The sequence below is a fragment of the Crocodylus porosus genome, unplaced genomic scaffold (assembly GCF_001723895.1).
Source record: "Crocodylus porosus isolate Cpor-Errol unplaced genomic scaffold, CroPor_comp1, whole genome shotgun sequence".
In the NCBI taxonomy this organism is placed as follows: domain Eukaryota; kingdom Metazoa; phylum Chordata; order Crocodylia; family Crocodylidae; genus Crocodylus; species Crocodylus porosus.
This window is the reverse complement of record NW_017728918.1, coordinates 55,860,867-55,874,355: the sequence shown is the minus strand read 5'-3', so window position 1 is coordinate 55,874,355 and position 13,489 is coordinate 55,860,867. Positions and strand designations below refer to the sequence as shown.

The 13,489-nt window shown below is 41.3% G+C and overlaps 1 protein-coding gene across 2 annotated transcripts in view; it reads right to left on the bottom strand.

Moving 5' to 3' along the window:
• Positions 1-13,489, bottom strand: part of SMAP1 (small ArfGAP 1) — a 204,726-nt gene that overhangs the window by 138,843 nt on the left and 52,394 nt on the right. For both annotated transcript variants that reach the window (XM_019537615.1, XM_019537614.1), the window contains exons 3-4: positions 12,459-12,544; positions 3,808-3,883 (exon numbers count right to left, since the gene is read on the bottom strand). In XM_019537615.1, the coding sequence (XP_019393160.1) occupies positions 3,808-3,883; positions 12,459-12,544 (162 nt within the window). The remainder of the gene's footprint in view (positions 1-3,807; positions 3,884-12,458; positions 12,545-13,489) is intronic.

Below are 13,489 nucleotides of genomic sequence, written 5' to 3'. Positions count from 1 at the left end.
ACCCTGGGGGTCTTTAAGAGGAGGCTTGATACCTACCTAGCTGGGATCATTTGAGCCCAGTTTTTTTCCTCCTGCCCTGCCAGGGGGTCAGACTTGAAGATCTATAAGGTCCCTTCCAACCCTACTTCTATGATTCTATGAAAGCGAAGCCTGTGAGAAACAAGACAAGCCAAAGTGTATTGAAAACATGACTGTAAATTTATCCTAGTAAACACATTCCCCCTTTAAGTAAAACCTATTTCCAAAAGAAAACTTCCAATATCTGTCTAAAGTTTATGCTAAATCAGGCTACTGCATCTAACCTAACTCATTTATTGTCCCCAGTGTTTGAACCTCACATTTACAGTTACTGATTAAGGTACATCTCTTTATATTTAATCTGTCTCACCTTTACCCTGGCATTCTGTATTTTAGATTTTATACTTTTACTTTAAAAAATACATTTGTTCAAAGTCATACCTTGTAGAACTATTATTATGAGAATACTTTGGAATTGTAATCACTGGAATTGTATTGCTGTGGGCATTGGGCTGCTCCCCCTGACTGAATGCAAGTATGTATGAATCAGTAGATAATTAAGTGGCAAAGCAAGAGCCTCTAGCTATTAATTGACAATAACCTAGCCATAGGAACTTACCATTACAATACTCAACTCTACACACCATTTTTGGCTAATCAACGCTGAAGACTCATTCCTGGAACTAAGCACCCACCCTACTGACTGTTCCTGTAACCCATGACAGTAAATCAATAAGGCCAGGATGGACTCCCAAAACTGCACCATTGGGCAGAATCCCAGGACTGTGACTGATAGCTGTCATGCACTAAAGGATCACGTGGGACAGCAACCTCCAGAATGGACAACCAAGATGATGATGGGAGATCACACAAGTCTGCCACAAAGGGATAAAAGGCAGTGAAGCGTGACCCCCCCCCAGTAGCACCCCCTCATCCAGTACCTGACCTACCAAGACAGAAGGACAAGCAGGCAACCCCCTCCTGAAGGAAGTTGACCATCAACAGCAGACTCCAGTGCCCCAGACAGGTATAAACCAACATCAGAGCTACACTACTATTGCAGCAATAGTGCATGTCAAGGTGGCCAGTACCCCTCATAACTCAGTTTGCATTTATGATTTTATTGGTAACATCACAGCCCATCTAATAAATTAGAATTCATGATGATCCTGTAAGTTGGTCCTTCGTAGCAATTAAATAACCTAAATATACTATATCATAGTTTTAACTTCTAGTAATTGATGTAACCAAATGTATTAAATGCTGTTTTACTATAAATAGACATATTTTTGTTAAGATTCATAAATAAATAACAAAAATAGCTTCTTCTTTTTTAAATAACAGAAGACCATAAATTTGTGGGGGGAAAAAAAGACAGGAGAGTGGGGCAAGCAATCCCATAATGGTGAAGGAAAGAGTTAAGAAAACCTTCCTTCCAGAAGTAGTTTCCATAGAAACATAAATCCTAACCAAACTTTCATGCCCACAAAAACACCCAAAAAACCCCACCCCCAAAAAACAACTGGTTCAATACAGTTCCAGAAGTTTCAGATTTATATAAAACCCATTAATTAGAATATTAAAACCAGACATCTATAAATATGGGGCATGGGCTGAAGGGAAATTTGGAGAACTCAGCAAACAATCCTGCCACTATCATCCCACCCCTCAAGTCTTCCCAGCTAATATAGGTAAGAATCTACGTTGTGCTGTCACAGGTAGCCACTACTCCTCACTGCCCAGCCACAGCACCAATAAAGCCTGTGCTGTAGCTGGGTGTTAAGTACTCCACTGCCCTGCCGTAACAGGGGCAAAGCCTTCAAGCTCTAGACCAAATTCAGTGGTTCCACAGGCTAGATCTACCACACAAGCCAGAGGTTCCCAAACCCTGAACAAGAGGGTAACATGATGTGCATTTTTCACAGAAAGTTGTATAACTATTTTACTAGTTTGTAAAATACTTGCAAATACATTCACTAGTGTGAATCCTTGGCTCTAGGAGGATTGTTCTTTCATCCTGTTACCCATACCTTGATTATCCAAACAGCAGTTTTCTTTTGGTAACCTCTAAGTTTTTGCGCTGAATAACAACCTGTTCTCTTAGGTTTTACTGAATTTAACATATACATTGAGGCCGGTAGTGGTCTACACCAAATCCAGCCAACAATCTGCCCATGGCAATGCTAGTAATTTACTGACACTGGGCACCCTTGTACCACACCAGGCACTGAATCAGAGGAGGCCAACAAAAAGCACCAGCTTCCAGAAGCCATGCAATTATAACTGTGATTGTGGCAGCAATCAGAAGTCACCACTGCCCCTGAGCACTGGATGCCTGACCATGTCCTTAAGAAGCTGACCCGTGGGCGTCTTCTGGCCCTTGCAGGGTTAACCTGCACCCCCAGGCTCTGAACACCAGTCCTTTGCACCACTCTGCCTGCTTCTGCAGCCAGGGTCTTCAGACCCACCTTCTCTCTCCTCCTGCTTCTGCACCTGCCCCTAAGGGTGAGATAGCACAGTGTAGTTCACAAGGCAGAAGGGTAAGGGATGCCTTGATGTGCAGCAAGGCTGATACAGTGAATTGCAGGATGAGAGGCATGTGGTATGGTACAGGCATGGTGCTGCAGGGTGGAGGGAGGCCCAAGTGGTGCACTAGACACAATACAGCAGAGGGGGACAGTGTGGTCAATCAGATGCCAGACAGCTTTGCTCTAGATGACATTCTGTACTGGCATATACACCTCTTCATAAGATGCTGTATTTTACATTTAGTCAAAAGGCTTTTGGTGGGTGCTTGCCATAGCGGTTTGGATAATTAGGGATGCACTGTAGCTCAAAGTAGCGTAATCAAATCTAATTATATTACATTCAAAGTCAGAGCAGGGCAGTAGATAAGGCTGGCATTAGTCACGCTAGATACCCAAGTTCAATATCAGAAACAACTGCACGTAAGCTCAGTGTTCAACAGCTGTCTGCTATCTTCCACAGCAGTATATCCCATTGAAATTCGTACGAGGTTAAAATTTCAAACCTTGTTCCCCTCTTTATTCCCCCCCCAGGCTATAGGTACATTTGGTGAGACCTACACCTCGACTTGTAATTTTTAGGTCTCCCATGAGTACTACTAATGTGTTTGCACTGCAGTGTATTTGCCATCAAATTAAAACGTGACAGGCCTACCTCAACGCATATATTTTCTGTTGCACCTAAAAAGTTAACCTGTAGATAACCACTGCTTTAATATAAACAGATTTTTTAGAAATTAGCACGAGGAGTAAGACTACAGCAAAAATGCTGATCCCAAAGTGATTTAGATTTCCTGAAAAAGGGAAAAGAGGAAAAAGTATGTGGAAGAAACTGCTAAAATTGGAGACATGAAAATATTCTCTGTATTGATTTACTTTTCATCAAGCCACCATGAAAAATTCAGATACCCCTCACAGCGTACGTTCTGGGTTCCTGTCATTTCAACTATTGTTTAAAAATACAAGGTTAAAATTCTTGTTGAGGTTATATGTCAAAATTTAATTGAAATAATGAAGTTACCATAGCAGCAATATTCAATAATCACTTAAATCCCCACGAGCAATTCACTTCCAGTTTTACAGATAATGAATATCAAATGCATTTGGCTCTGGAGCAAGAGATTGTCTACTTTATTACATAATAACTATGCAATATCACTTGTGATAACAAGCACTTAAAACTTAAAATTTTCCTAGTTTAACTTAGGTTGCAAGATGAACCCATAAAATACTATCTAAATTATTAGGAAAATTGTTTACTTACATTGAAGGTATTGATTGCATTTTTGTCATAGTATTTCTTCTTTTCATATTTATCCCTGATGAAAAATTCTACAGCTCTGGTAACAAAGTACATTAAGGAAAAAAAGCAAGAGAAATAGAAAACAAATCAAATCAATGCATAAACAGGTTAAGAATCCTGAAACTATGGGATAATAATGTTCAAAGAATAGAATTCTCCAACATTCATTTTATTTTTCCCGATTTTATCTCAAAGAAAGAAAAATTGAACCCCAACGTTAAGTTGTTTTTGCTATTCACATGAATGCTTAATTACTCTCCAGCTCCCTCTACACATGCAGGTACAGGCACCATTAAATCTAATGCATGATGCACCTAATTGCACCTCCTGCCATGCTACACTGCACACTAGATCCAATTGTGCTTTATGGAAGGCACTGGGAGAGACCAACCCTGGGGCCCACTTGCATTGGCAAGAAGCAGGACCCCACAGCTGGGAGTCCCATTTGCTGAGGGAGCTCCCTGCTGTGGAGGCTGTGAACAACCCGGAACAAGAGCCCTGTCAGGTACAGGACTCAGTCGGCTGCCTGGGTGGGCCCAGCAGTTTTACACACCCCCTGAGCCTTGGAGATAGCAGCTGCTGCAATCCCCAAGGCCTGTGGATTTCACACTGGGGATAGTGCACCCTTGTGGTTAGAAGCCCTGTCAACTAATGGGACCCCCAGCTGCAGGGGAGACCCTGCTCGCTATACATGCAAATTAAAGCTTTGTAGCAATCAGCCATGAACTTAGTACACTTTCAAGGTCTAATTTCATAACTGATTGGAGCTTTTTATCATGTGATAACTACTTTGGAGATGTAACTAGTCTCAAGGTAACTGCATAATTAACCAGTTAATTGTGCAATGCCTCTAGCATGTAGAGCAGGTCTCCATGAACATATTAACAGCAAAGTTCAGTCATAGTTTCTAATTATTTAAAATTACGCATGCATACTTTCAAACTTTAAAAGCACCTTAACTTACTTAGTGCAAGATGTTTCAGGTGACATTTCACACAAAGCATGAAAAATAGATATACTGTCTTAGCATAACACTGAAAAATAGCTATCACATTTTCACTTTGTATTTATGATCGGTCACAAGTTGTGTTCATACACAAAAACACTTGTAGTATTAGATCTTACAACAAGATCATTTTTAGCTTTTTTAGTGAAATTGTCAAAACACTTTTCTGTTAAAAAGTTCTTAGGAAGAAATCAAGCCTCACTGAATTTCCAGTGAATAAGACTTGAAACTGGTTCAGCTAAAGATTTCTGATTTCTTGGCACTCTCTGATTTATACCATATATTACAATTTAATCAGAAAAATAAAAATCAATCGTTTCTCTCACAAAGCAAACATTTCAGGAAAAATATACAGCTGAACTATATAAACATTAATGGAAAATTCAATCAAATCAAACAATGCAGAGAAAAACAGCAGTTATTAAAATCATAAATCTATTAAGCAAGATTTAAAAAATTAGTGTATATATTGACACAAAGCCAGAAGGACACAACAGGAAATACAGTACTGAAGTTCAAGTACACAGAGTTGAAGAAAAAGGTAAGATTTCATAGACATTAGGGCTGAGTCCAGCCCCCTGTCCCAGGGGCAGGAAGTCAGCTGGGGTCAAAGGATCCCAGGAAGATAAACATCCAATTTTCTCTTGAAGGCATTCGAAGTAGGTGCTTGAACCACCTCCAATGGCAGGCTATTCTAGACCCTAGGGGCTCAGACAGTAAAGAAATTCTTGCAGGAGTTTATAACTGTTTGACTTTGCTGTCCCTTGGGGCACTCTGGTGAACAAATGTTCCCACAGACACTGGTGGTCACCCCTGATAAACTTGTAGGTGGCCACCAGATCACCCTTGAGCCTGCACTTTTCCAGGCTAAAGAGCCCCATGGCTATCTGTCCTTGGACCCATATTGTTCAACATCTTCATTAATGATGTGCACACTGGAGTCAGTAGCGGACTGGCCAAGTTCGCTGATGACACCAAATTCTGGGGCAAAGCATCCACACCAGAAGACAGGCGGGCAATCCAGGCTGACCTGGACAGGCTCAGTAATTGGGCGGATGAGAACCTGATGATGTTTAACACTGAAAAATGCAAGGTCCTCCACCTTGGGAGGCAAAACCTGCAGCATCCGTATAGGCTCAGCAGTGCTACGTTGGCTAACACTACGGAAGAAAGGGACTTGGGAGTCATCATTGACCACAAGATGAACATGAGCCTGCAATGCGATGCTGAGGCTAGTAAAGAAACCAAAATGCTGGCTTGCATCCATAGATGCTTCTCAAGCAAATCCCGGGATGTCATTCTCCCCTTATACTTGGACTTGGTGAGGACACAGCTGGAGTACTGCATCCAGTTTCGGGCCCCATGATTCAAAAAGGATGTGGAGAAGCCTGAGAGAGTCCAGAGAAGAGCCATGCGCATAATCAGAGGTCAGGAAAACAGATCTTACGATGACAGGCTGAGAGCCATGGGGCTCTTTAGCCTGGAAAAGCGCAGGTTCAGGGGTGATCTGATGGCCACCTATATATAAGTTTCTCAGGGGTGACCACCAGTATCTGGGGGAACGTTTGTTCACCAGAGCGCCCCAAGAGATGACAAGGTCAAATGGTTATAAACTCCTGCAAGACTGTTTCAGGCTGGACAAGGAAGAATTTCTTTACTGTCCGAGCCCCCAAGGTCTGGAATAGCCTGCCATCGGAGGTGGTTCAAGCACCTACACTGAACACCTTCAAGAGTAAATTGGATGCTTCTCTTAGCTGGGACCCTATGACCCCCGCTGACTTCCTGCCCTTTGGGCGGGGCTGGACGGGACCTCGGAAGATCATAATGTTTATGAAATCTATGAAACAATCTAGTTAAAATCTGTTAAAGTGATATGAATATTTTGACCCCATGCAAAATTGGACCTTGAATACTCTAGGGTAGTTCCAATTTTGCAGTTTAATAACAGTCATAATCTCAGAGTCACTTTGCCATACATCTCATATTCATTGCACCATACCCACTTCCCCATCAATTTCACGCAGTTAAATGTATTCTAAGTGGTACCTAGCACAAGAATTTACAAGATCCACATAGAAGCCACTAATCTAACTAAATTTAATTAAGTGACTGCAAATCCATCTTGTGATTCTTTGGACAGAATTGTTGCCCTTCACTCCCCCCCCCCCCCCTTTTTTGAGTTACCTTTGTACATTCACACTGCAGGAGACACGATGAGCACTGAGCTACAGTACTGTCCTTAAAAATTACCTCTGCTGGGTTACGTGAAAGTCCTCTAAGATGCCATCATTACTCTTCTCCACATAAGAGTTCATCCTCAGTTCCCCAAGCACATCACATTACTTCTACCTAACCAAAGAGTCTTGGAGCAGCAGGAAAGGTGGACAGGTAGTACAAAGAAAAGATTTTCAAGGATTAGCTATCTGTACCTAACCTCTCTTTGTTCTTTAAGTACCTCTATTCATTCACATCAGCCATGGGTAAAGAGTTCTTAGCTATGTAAGGCCTGCTGTCTGAAACCTGGAGTGAGTGCTCCTGCTGGGACAAACCCATAGCTTCCTGGCTAGGTCTTGCCCGCTGCTCAGGGTCAAACAGACTGGCATATCTGGAAGAAATTTTACCCCATGGTTAGACTGGCAACGACTGTGCATTTTTTTGCCTTCTTCTGTAGCAGGGGATATGTTTCTCTTCCTCGGCTCTTGCATACACTTTAACCTTTACATCACTAGGACCTTGGCCTCTGTGGTACCCCTGCTTAACACCACAATCTGCCACAGGTAACATCTTGCATTTTGTTTAGGTTGACTCTGCAGTTTTGCTGGGCAGTTAGACAATGGATTTGTATAAGATAGTTTGGATAGGGAGGATCTTGCCTTAAGCAAAAGGTTGGACTAGATAACTTCTGGAGGTCCCTTCCAGCCTAACTTCTCTATGATGCCATGAAAAATGGTTTAAATTAAGCCTCCTAGACCACCATGCCACAGTTTCACAATGGGGATAAGCACAAAGTGTTCTTGTTTTGGGTCAAACTAGAAGTAGGAGTGGGAATAAAACCATGTTCCCTGACACTTTTGTTCTTTAGCTGTAAGGCTGCCCTTCCTGGCCTGGGTGATTCCTTTCTTCTCTAGCACCTGAGGTGTGCCTACATAGGTGTCACTCTAGAGTTTGACATTACTTCTACATAATTTAGTTCCAAAAAAGGTTGGTAGTAAGTACTTGGCAGTAATTCTCATTTATTTGCCCTCCTTTCTGAGTACTTTTTCCCCTTCTGTTCAATTACCAGTGAATGAAAAAGTTCCCTTGGCTGTTTGTTCCTTCATGCAAAGAATATTTTTGAACAGTTCAAAAATAATGTAAAAATACATCTTGAAAACCCAGTACATTTTCCTTTTAAAAAGTAATCTTCAGTAAGTTCTCTCTTTTAATGTATTCTATTCCTAGCTGTTAGCATCCATATGGCCATTTCCAGAGACTGATTATTAGACAATATCTGTTAAGTTCGCTATATGAATAGTTCTGAATGTTTTTTTAACCCACTGCCAAATATTTTTTACAGAAATAAATCAGGAAAAGTATAGATCTTAACTGTACATGTTGATGCTATTTCTTTAAAGTATGGAAAGAGTGCACAGATTGTGGCTGTACCTATAATTTAGGTTGGCTAACGCTTCTGCATTACTGACTTCAATTCTCAGAGTCCTGTGGTCAAGAGGTACATTTCTGCTAGTCTTGGGGAATATCTGAAAGATCTAGAATGAGCAATATACTGCTGAAAACTACTACTGCTGAGGTATGGCTTCCAGAATACTGGATTTTTGTGCCAAACATGAAGCGTATTTTCTAGTACTGTGTCTGTGCACCATCCTGGTGCTTACCTTGAAATAGAGAGTACAAATGCCCTTTAGAATTGTGGAAATTGTATTGTTTTGGGAAGTCACTTCTAATACAAGATGGGTGTTAATTGTGGGTTCTTCACAACCTTTTTATTAAGATAGACCCAAGAGGCTATGGAGAAGTTAAAAACAAGCTTGGCACAAAACAAGAGGGATCTCAGTTGTGAGGGCGCCCCATTTCATACACCTGTTCTTAATACCTGCCCATATGTCTGTCTGGTAAAGGTGATTTCAATACCTTAAAGCCTGTCTTCTCCCCTGCCTGCAAAGGGGGCAAGCTGTCAATAGACAGAGCCCCCCCCTAGTTTAGTTGGGCTGTACATGGCAGGGTTTAAAGCCAGAGGCATGGGAAGTAAGCTGGGGATAACATCCTTGTCCCAGCTCCCCAGATGTTAAAATACCGCAACAGTGCAATGAGGTAGCCAGCAGGGCAAACAGAAATCTGGCATGCACCAGCCAATGTGTTGCCAGTAGATCCAGGGAAGTGCTTCTCCCTACCTATTTGGCATTGGTTAGGCCACAAATGGAGTACCGTGTCCAGTTCTGGGCACCACACTTCAGGAAGGATGTGGATATGCTCGAGAGGGTATAAAGGAAGGACCCTAATATGGATTAGGGGCCTGGAGGATAGACCCAATGAGGAGAGAATCTGGGAGATGGGCTTGTTCAGTCCCAGTAAGAGAAGACAGTGGTGACTTGATAGCCGTCTACAAGTATGTTAAGGATGAGCATCAAGATCTGGGGAAGCAACTCTTCAGAAAGGCACCTCAACGGAGGACGAGGATCAATGGGCACAAGCTAATAGGGAGAAAATTTAGGCTGGACATAAGAAAAAAAATTTTTTTTTTTGGTAAGGGTTACCAGAATCTGGAACACACTCCCAGCAGAGGTGGTGCAGTCGCCAACCTTGGAGGTGTTCAAGATGAGGCTGCATAAATACCTTGTTCGAGCCCAATAACTTCCCGCCCATGGCAGGGGACTGGACTTGATGATCTTACAGGTACCTTCTGGTCCTTTGAGTCTATGACTGTGCGTGTGCCACCCAGGAGGCAGAGTCCACACAGGGCTGCCTATCAGCTCACCCTTGGGTGGGCTGTGCAGTGCTCGCTTGGAGGGAGGGGAAGGGAGAACAGTAGACTGTGGGGTACTGGGTGTCTCTGTCTCCTGAGAGAAGTATTGGCAACCTACAGCCTCTGTAGTATCCTCCTCTGCAGCTCTCCCTACTATTCCATGTCTGCACTTACCTTGCTACACAAGGACTATACATCTGCAGTGAGAAACAGGTGAATTACACGCTCCTGGGGGTGAGATGGAAATCTGTGACCTGCAGTAGTAGGTTGAGCCACAAGCTCCAGCGTCACAGGGGAGACCAATGACTCTAATAATGAAAGTTTAACACATGGCTTTGTTCTGCACTGGTACATCTAGTTTACAACTACTTAAAATGCAAAAGTGAAATTCTTAATATTAGCTTTTGAATTTTTGTAAACTGTTACATTAAAAATGACAAGCCATATTATGACTGCAGTGAAGTTTAAATACAATCACATTCACTCTGGTTTTGGTAGCCTGTGGGATAACAGCTGCCTAGTCTTTAGACCTAAAAGAAGTGGCACAATTAGTTCAAAAGAAAAATCAACCTACTGAAATAGTTACAGAAATCTTGCTCTTTGTTCAAATGTGTCATCCATTTTACCAAAACAGTTCTGACCCTTCAAAAGCTCTGTATTTAGAAAAGCAAGACGAATATCTCAGAACTACTCAATGAACCAAGCCAACAATAACTTTTTTTTGATCTTATTACCTGGTAGAAAGACCTTTTCCTACAGAAGCAGGATGACTGATCAGGGCTGAAGCATCAGAACCCAAAGACTGGAGAACTCATTTAAAAAAAAAAAAAAAAAAAAAAAAAAAAAATTTATACCAACCTAAATTTCAGAAGCCACTACTGGCTCCACAGAGATGGACCTTCAAACAAGGCCAAAAACATCAGCACTTCAGGAGCATGCTGCTCAATCTATCCACCTGCAAAAGGTGGCACCTGAATCACCAGTTCTTACAAACTTTTAAGACTGATCTTGCAACATCCCTTTGCAATAGTCATTCACATACTCATGGCCAATACTGGTAACTTAAGAGCAATGCGTCAGAGCCAACAAGAATGCCCCAGCAGTATAGCAATACCTCTGAAATGGAGAGGTGGACATGCTGTCAAAACTTAGAACTCTGGATTTATACCTGCTTACTTGCAACCTGGATTGCAATTCTTGGATCAAGCTGAAAGGCAGCTGACTGGGATGACCAGACCTGTGGATACAATATAGAGGTTTGTAAAATCCTGTCCTTTGCATGACTGCAGAGCAGCAGTGAGGTCTTTTGGATCTAGGATTCTTTAGGTACATCTTCACTAAGGGGCAGAGTGCTTAGTCACATCACCAAAACAAGCCTCACACCTGCTTTTGTTTCCTCAGCAGCGTGAATGATCACTCTGCCACTGCAGTACAGACATGCTTTGCAGACCCACACCGTACATCTGAGCTGCAACTGGTAGACTTAACCAGCTTTCAGAGCTGTAACATATTATGGTAGAGGTCTCTCTCACCGTATGGGAGTTTTGAGCCTGAAATTCAGAATCCAGTTTAGACTTAAAGGATCTGTCAGGTTCCACTCCAAAAGACTCACAATGGTATTAGCAGGGGATGCATCACATGACACACTTTCCCCTCCAAATTTGCCATTACAAGAGTCCATACAGATGTGAGAAGAAACTTTCCACTGTAACCTCCCCTCACACCCATGAATCAGAATCATAGAAAATTAGGGTTAGAAGGGACTTCAGGAGGTAATTTAGTTCAACCCCCTGCTCAAAGCAGGACCAGCCCCAACTAGATCATTCCAGCCAGGGTTTTGTCAAGCTGAGCCTTAAAAACCTCCAGAAATGGAGATTCCACCACCGCTAAGTAACTTGTTTGAGTCTGTCACCACCCTCCTGGTGAGAAAGTTTTTGCTAATACCCAACCTAAACACCCCTTGCTGCAACTTGAAGATGGAAGATGAATACTCCCTTTTTCCTGCATGGTATTGGATAGCCATGCATATGAGATGAACAAGCAAGATTTACCACAAGATTCTATTTTATTCACAGATCTTAGGCCTAGGAGAAATCATGAGGAGCATCAAGTGTAGTATAGCCTCCTGCATAGAAGAGACCATACACATCCACACACAAAAGAATTGGAGTGTATATTTTACAAAGTTAAGTCTTGATTTAAGAACTAATGAAAGAATTCCAATGGTTTTTACCCTCACTACTAAATATTTGTGCATAAGTTCCCATTTAAGTTTGTCTATTTCAGTTTCCTAGGTATTCAATCATGAAGGCAAAAGGAATAACAAGATTTAAAAGCTTTTGCTATCAGAAATCTTATCCCTTTTTAAGAACTTACAAGCTATAATCAAGCTACTTAATGGTGTCTTCTGATGTGAACTTAAGTCTCTCGCTCTCAGACAGGGTTGTCATGCCTCAAATAATTTTGTTAAAAGTTGTGAAACATTTTCAATTAGTCATTAACTTTTGTTAGGACTTACAAAATAAAAATAAATAATTTAAGGTATCAATTCTCTTTTTTATCATCAGAAAAATATATATGTATTTGTTCAACACAGATTGCATTGAGATATTCTCTAGTGGCAAACACTGACAAAAAGGATACTGATCTGTCTGAGGTCTTCGAAAGTTTTCTGGTAGATTAGCTTCATAGAGTATTCTTGCCTTGGTATTCCCCATTTCCTGCATACACTAAAGAAAGGTGTTAAAGATAAATTATTTTTTCTGTCCATTGCTGTTTTAAGGTTAAAAACGTTTTAAAGTTTTGACCATTTAAAAATAGGATTTACAGATATCTGCATATGATGCATTAAAAAACCAGCCCGCCCCCCACAAAAATGCTGGAGCCTAAATCAGCTACTTCTAGATTAACGATCTGAACATGAATAAGGATTTGAATAAATACCTGAATAGGGAGTTGGTAATGGTACAGGATAGAGAACACTGTCTCTGTACCCTATATCATTACCAACTGTCTATTCAAGTATTACGCTCTGTACAATGAATCAACATTTTCCCATACTGCACATTTTCTGTAATGAAGCAATAATCTACATTTTTAACCAAGTCTTCAATGGTACAATATTCTGGTTTACTATAAAATTATGTCCATTAAAAAAATATTTCAGTTTAAAAATTCAAAGTGTTCTGCTGATATTAGATATTCTGCAAATATTAGTTATTTCAATGATTTAAAAAAGGAGATAAAGATTAGTCACTTATAACCAGAGCTTTTAGAGATGGGCTCTCTAACATGCACATTGTTGGGATGCACCAGCACCTCAGTTCTGATGGTGACATGTTTCATAAGAGTGCAGCTGGAAATGTTCTTATACCCACTTCCAATCCTCTCTTCACTGTTCCCAATTATTCTGAGGATTAGGCTATAAAAGTGGGTGCAGCATGCCACCCACCTTCCTTTCTTCTATCAATTCTCAACCCCACAACTGTAATTAGGACTCCCTTGATAGAGATTCACATCCCATATCTGGGGGGCTGATACTATGCAACTTGTCCAGGGGCACATCTATCTACATGTGTATTAATGTGCTCTAGTTAATGTGCATTACATCTAGTAGCTCCATTATGAGGTACTAGGAAAATGCATTAGCCTGTCTTAATGCACATTAACTAAAG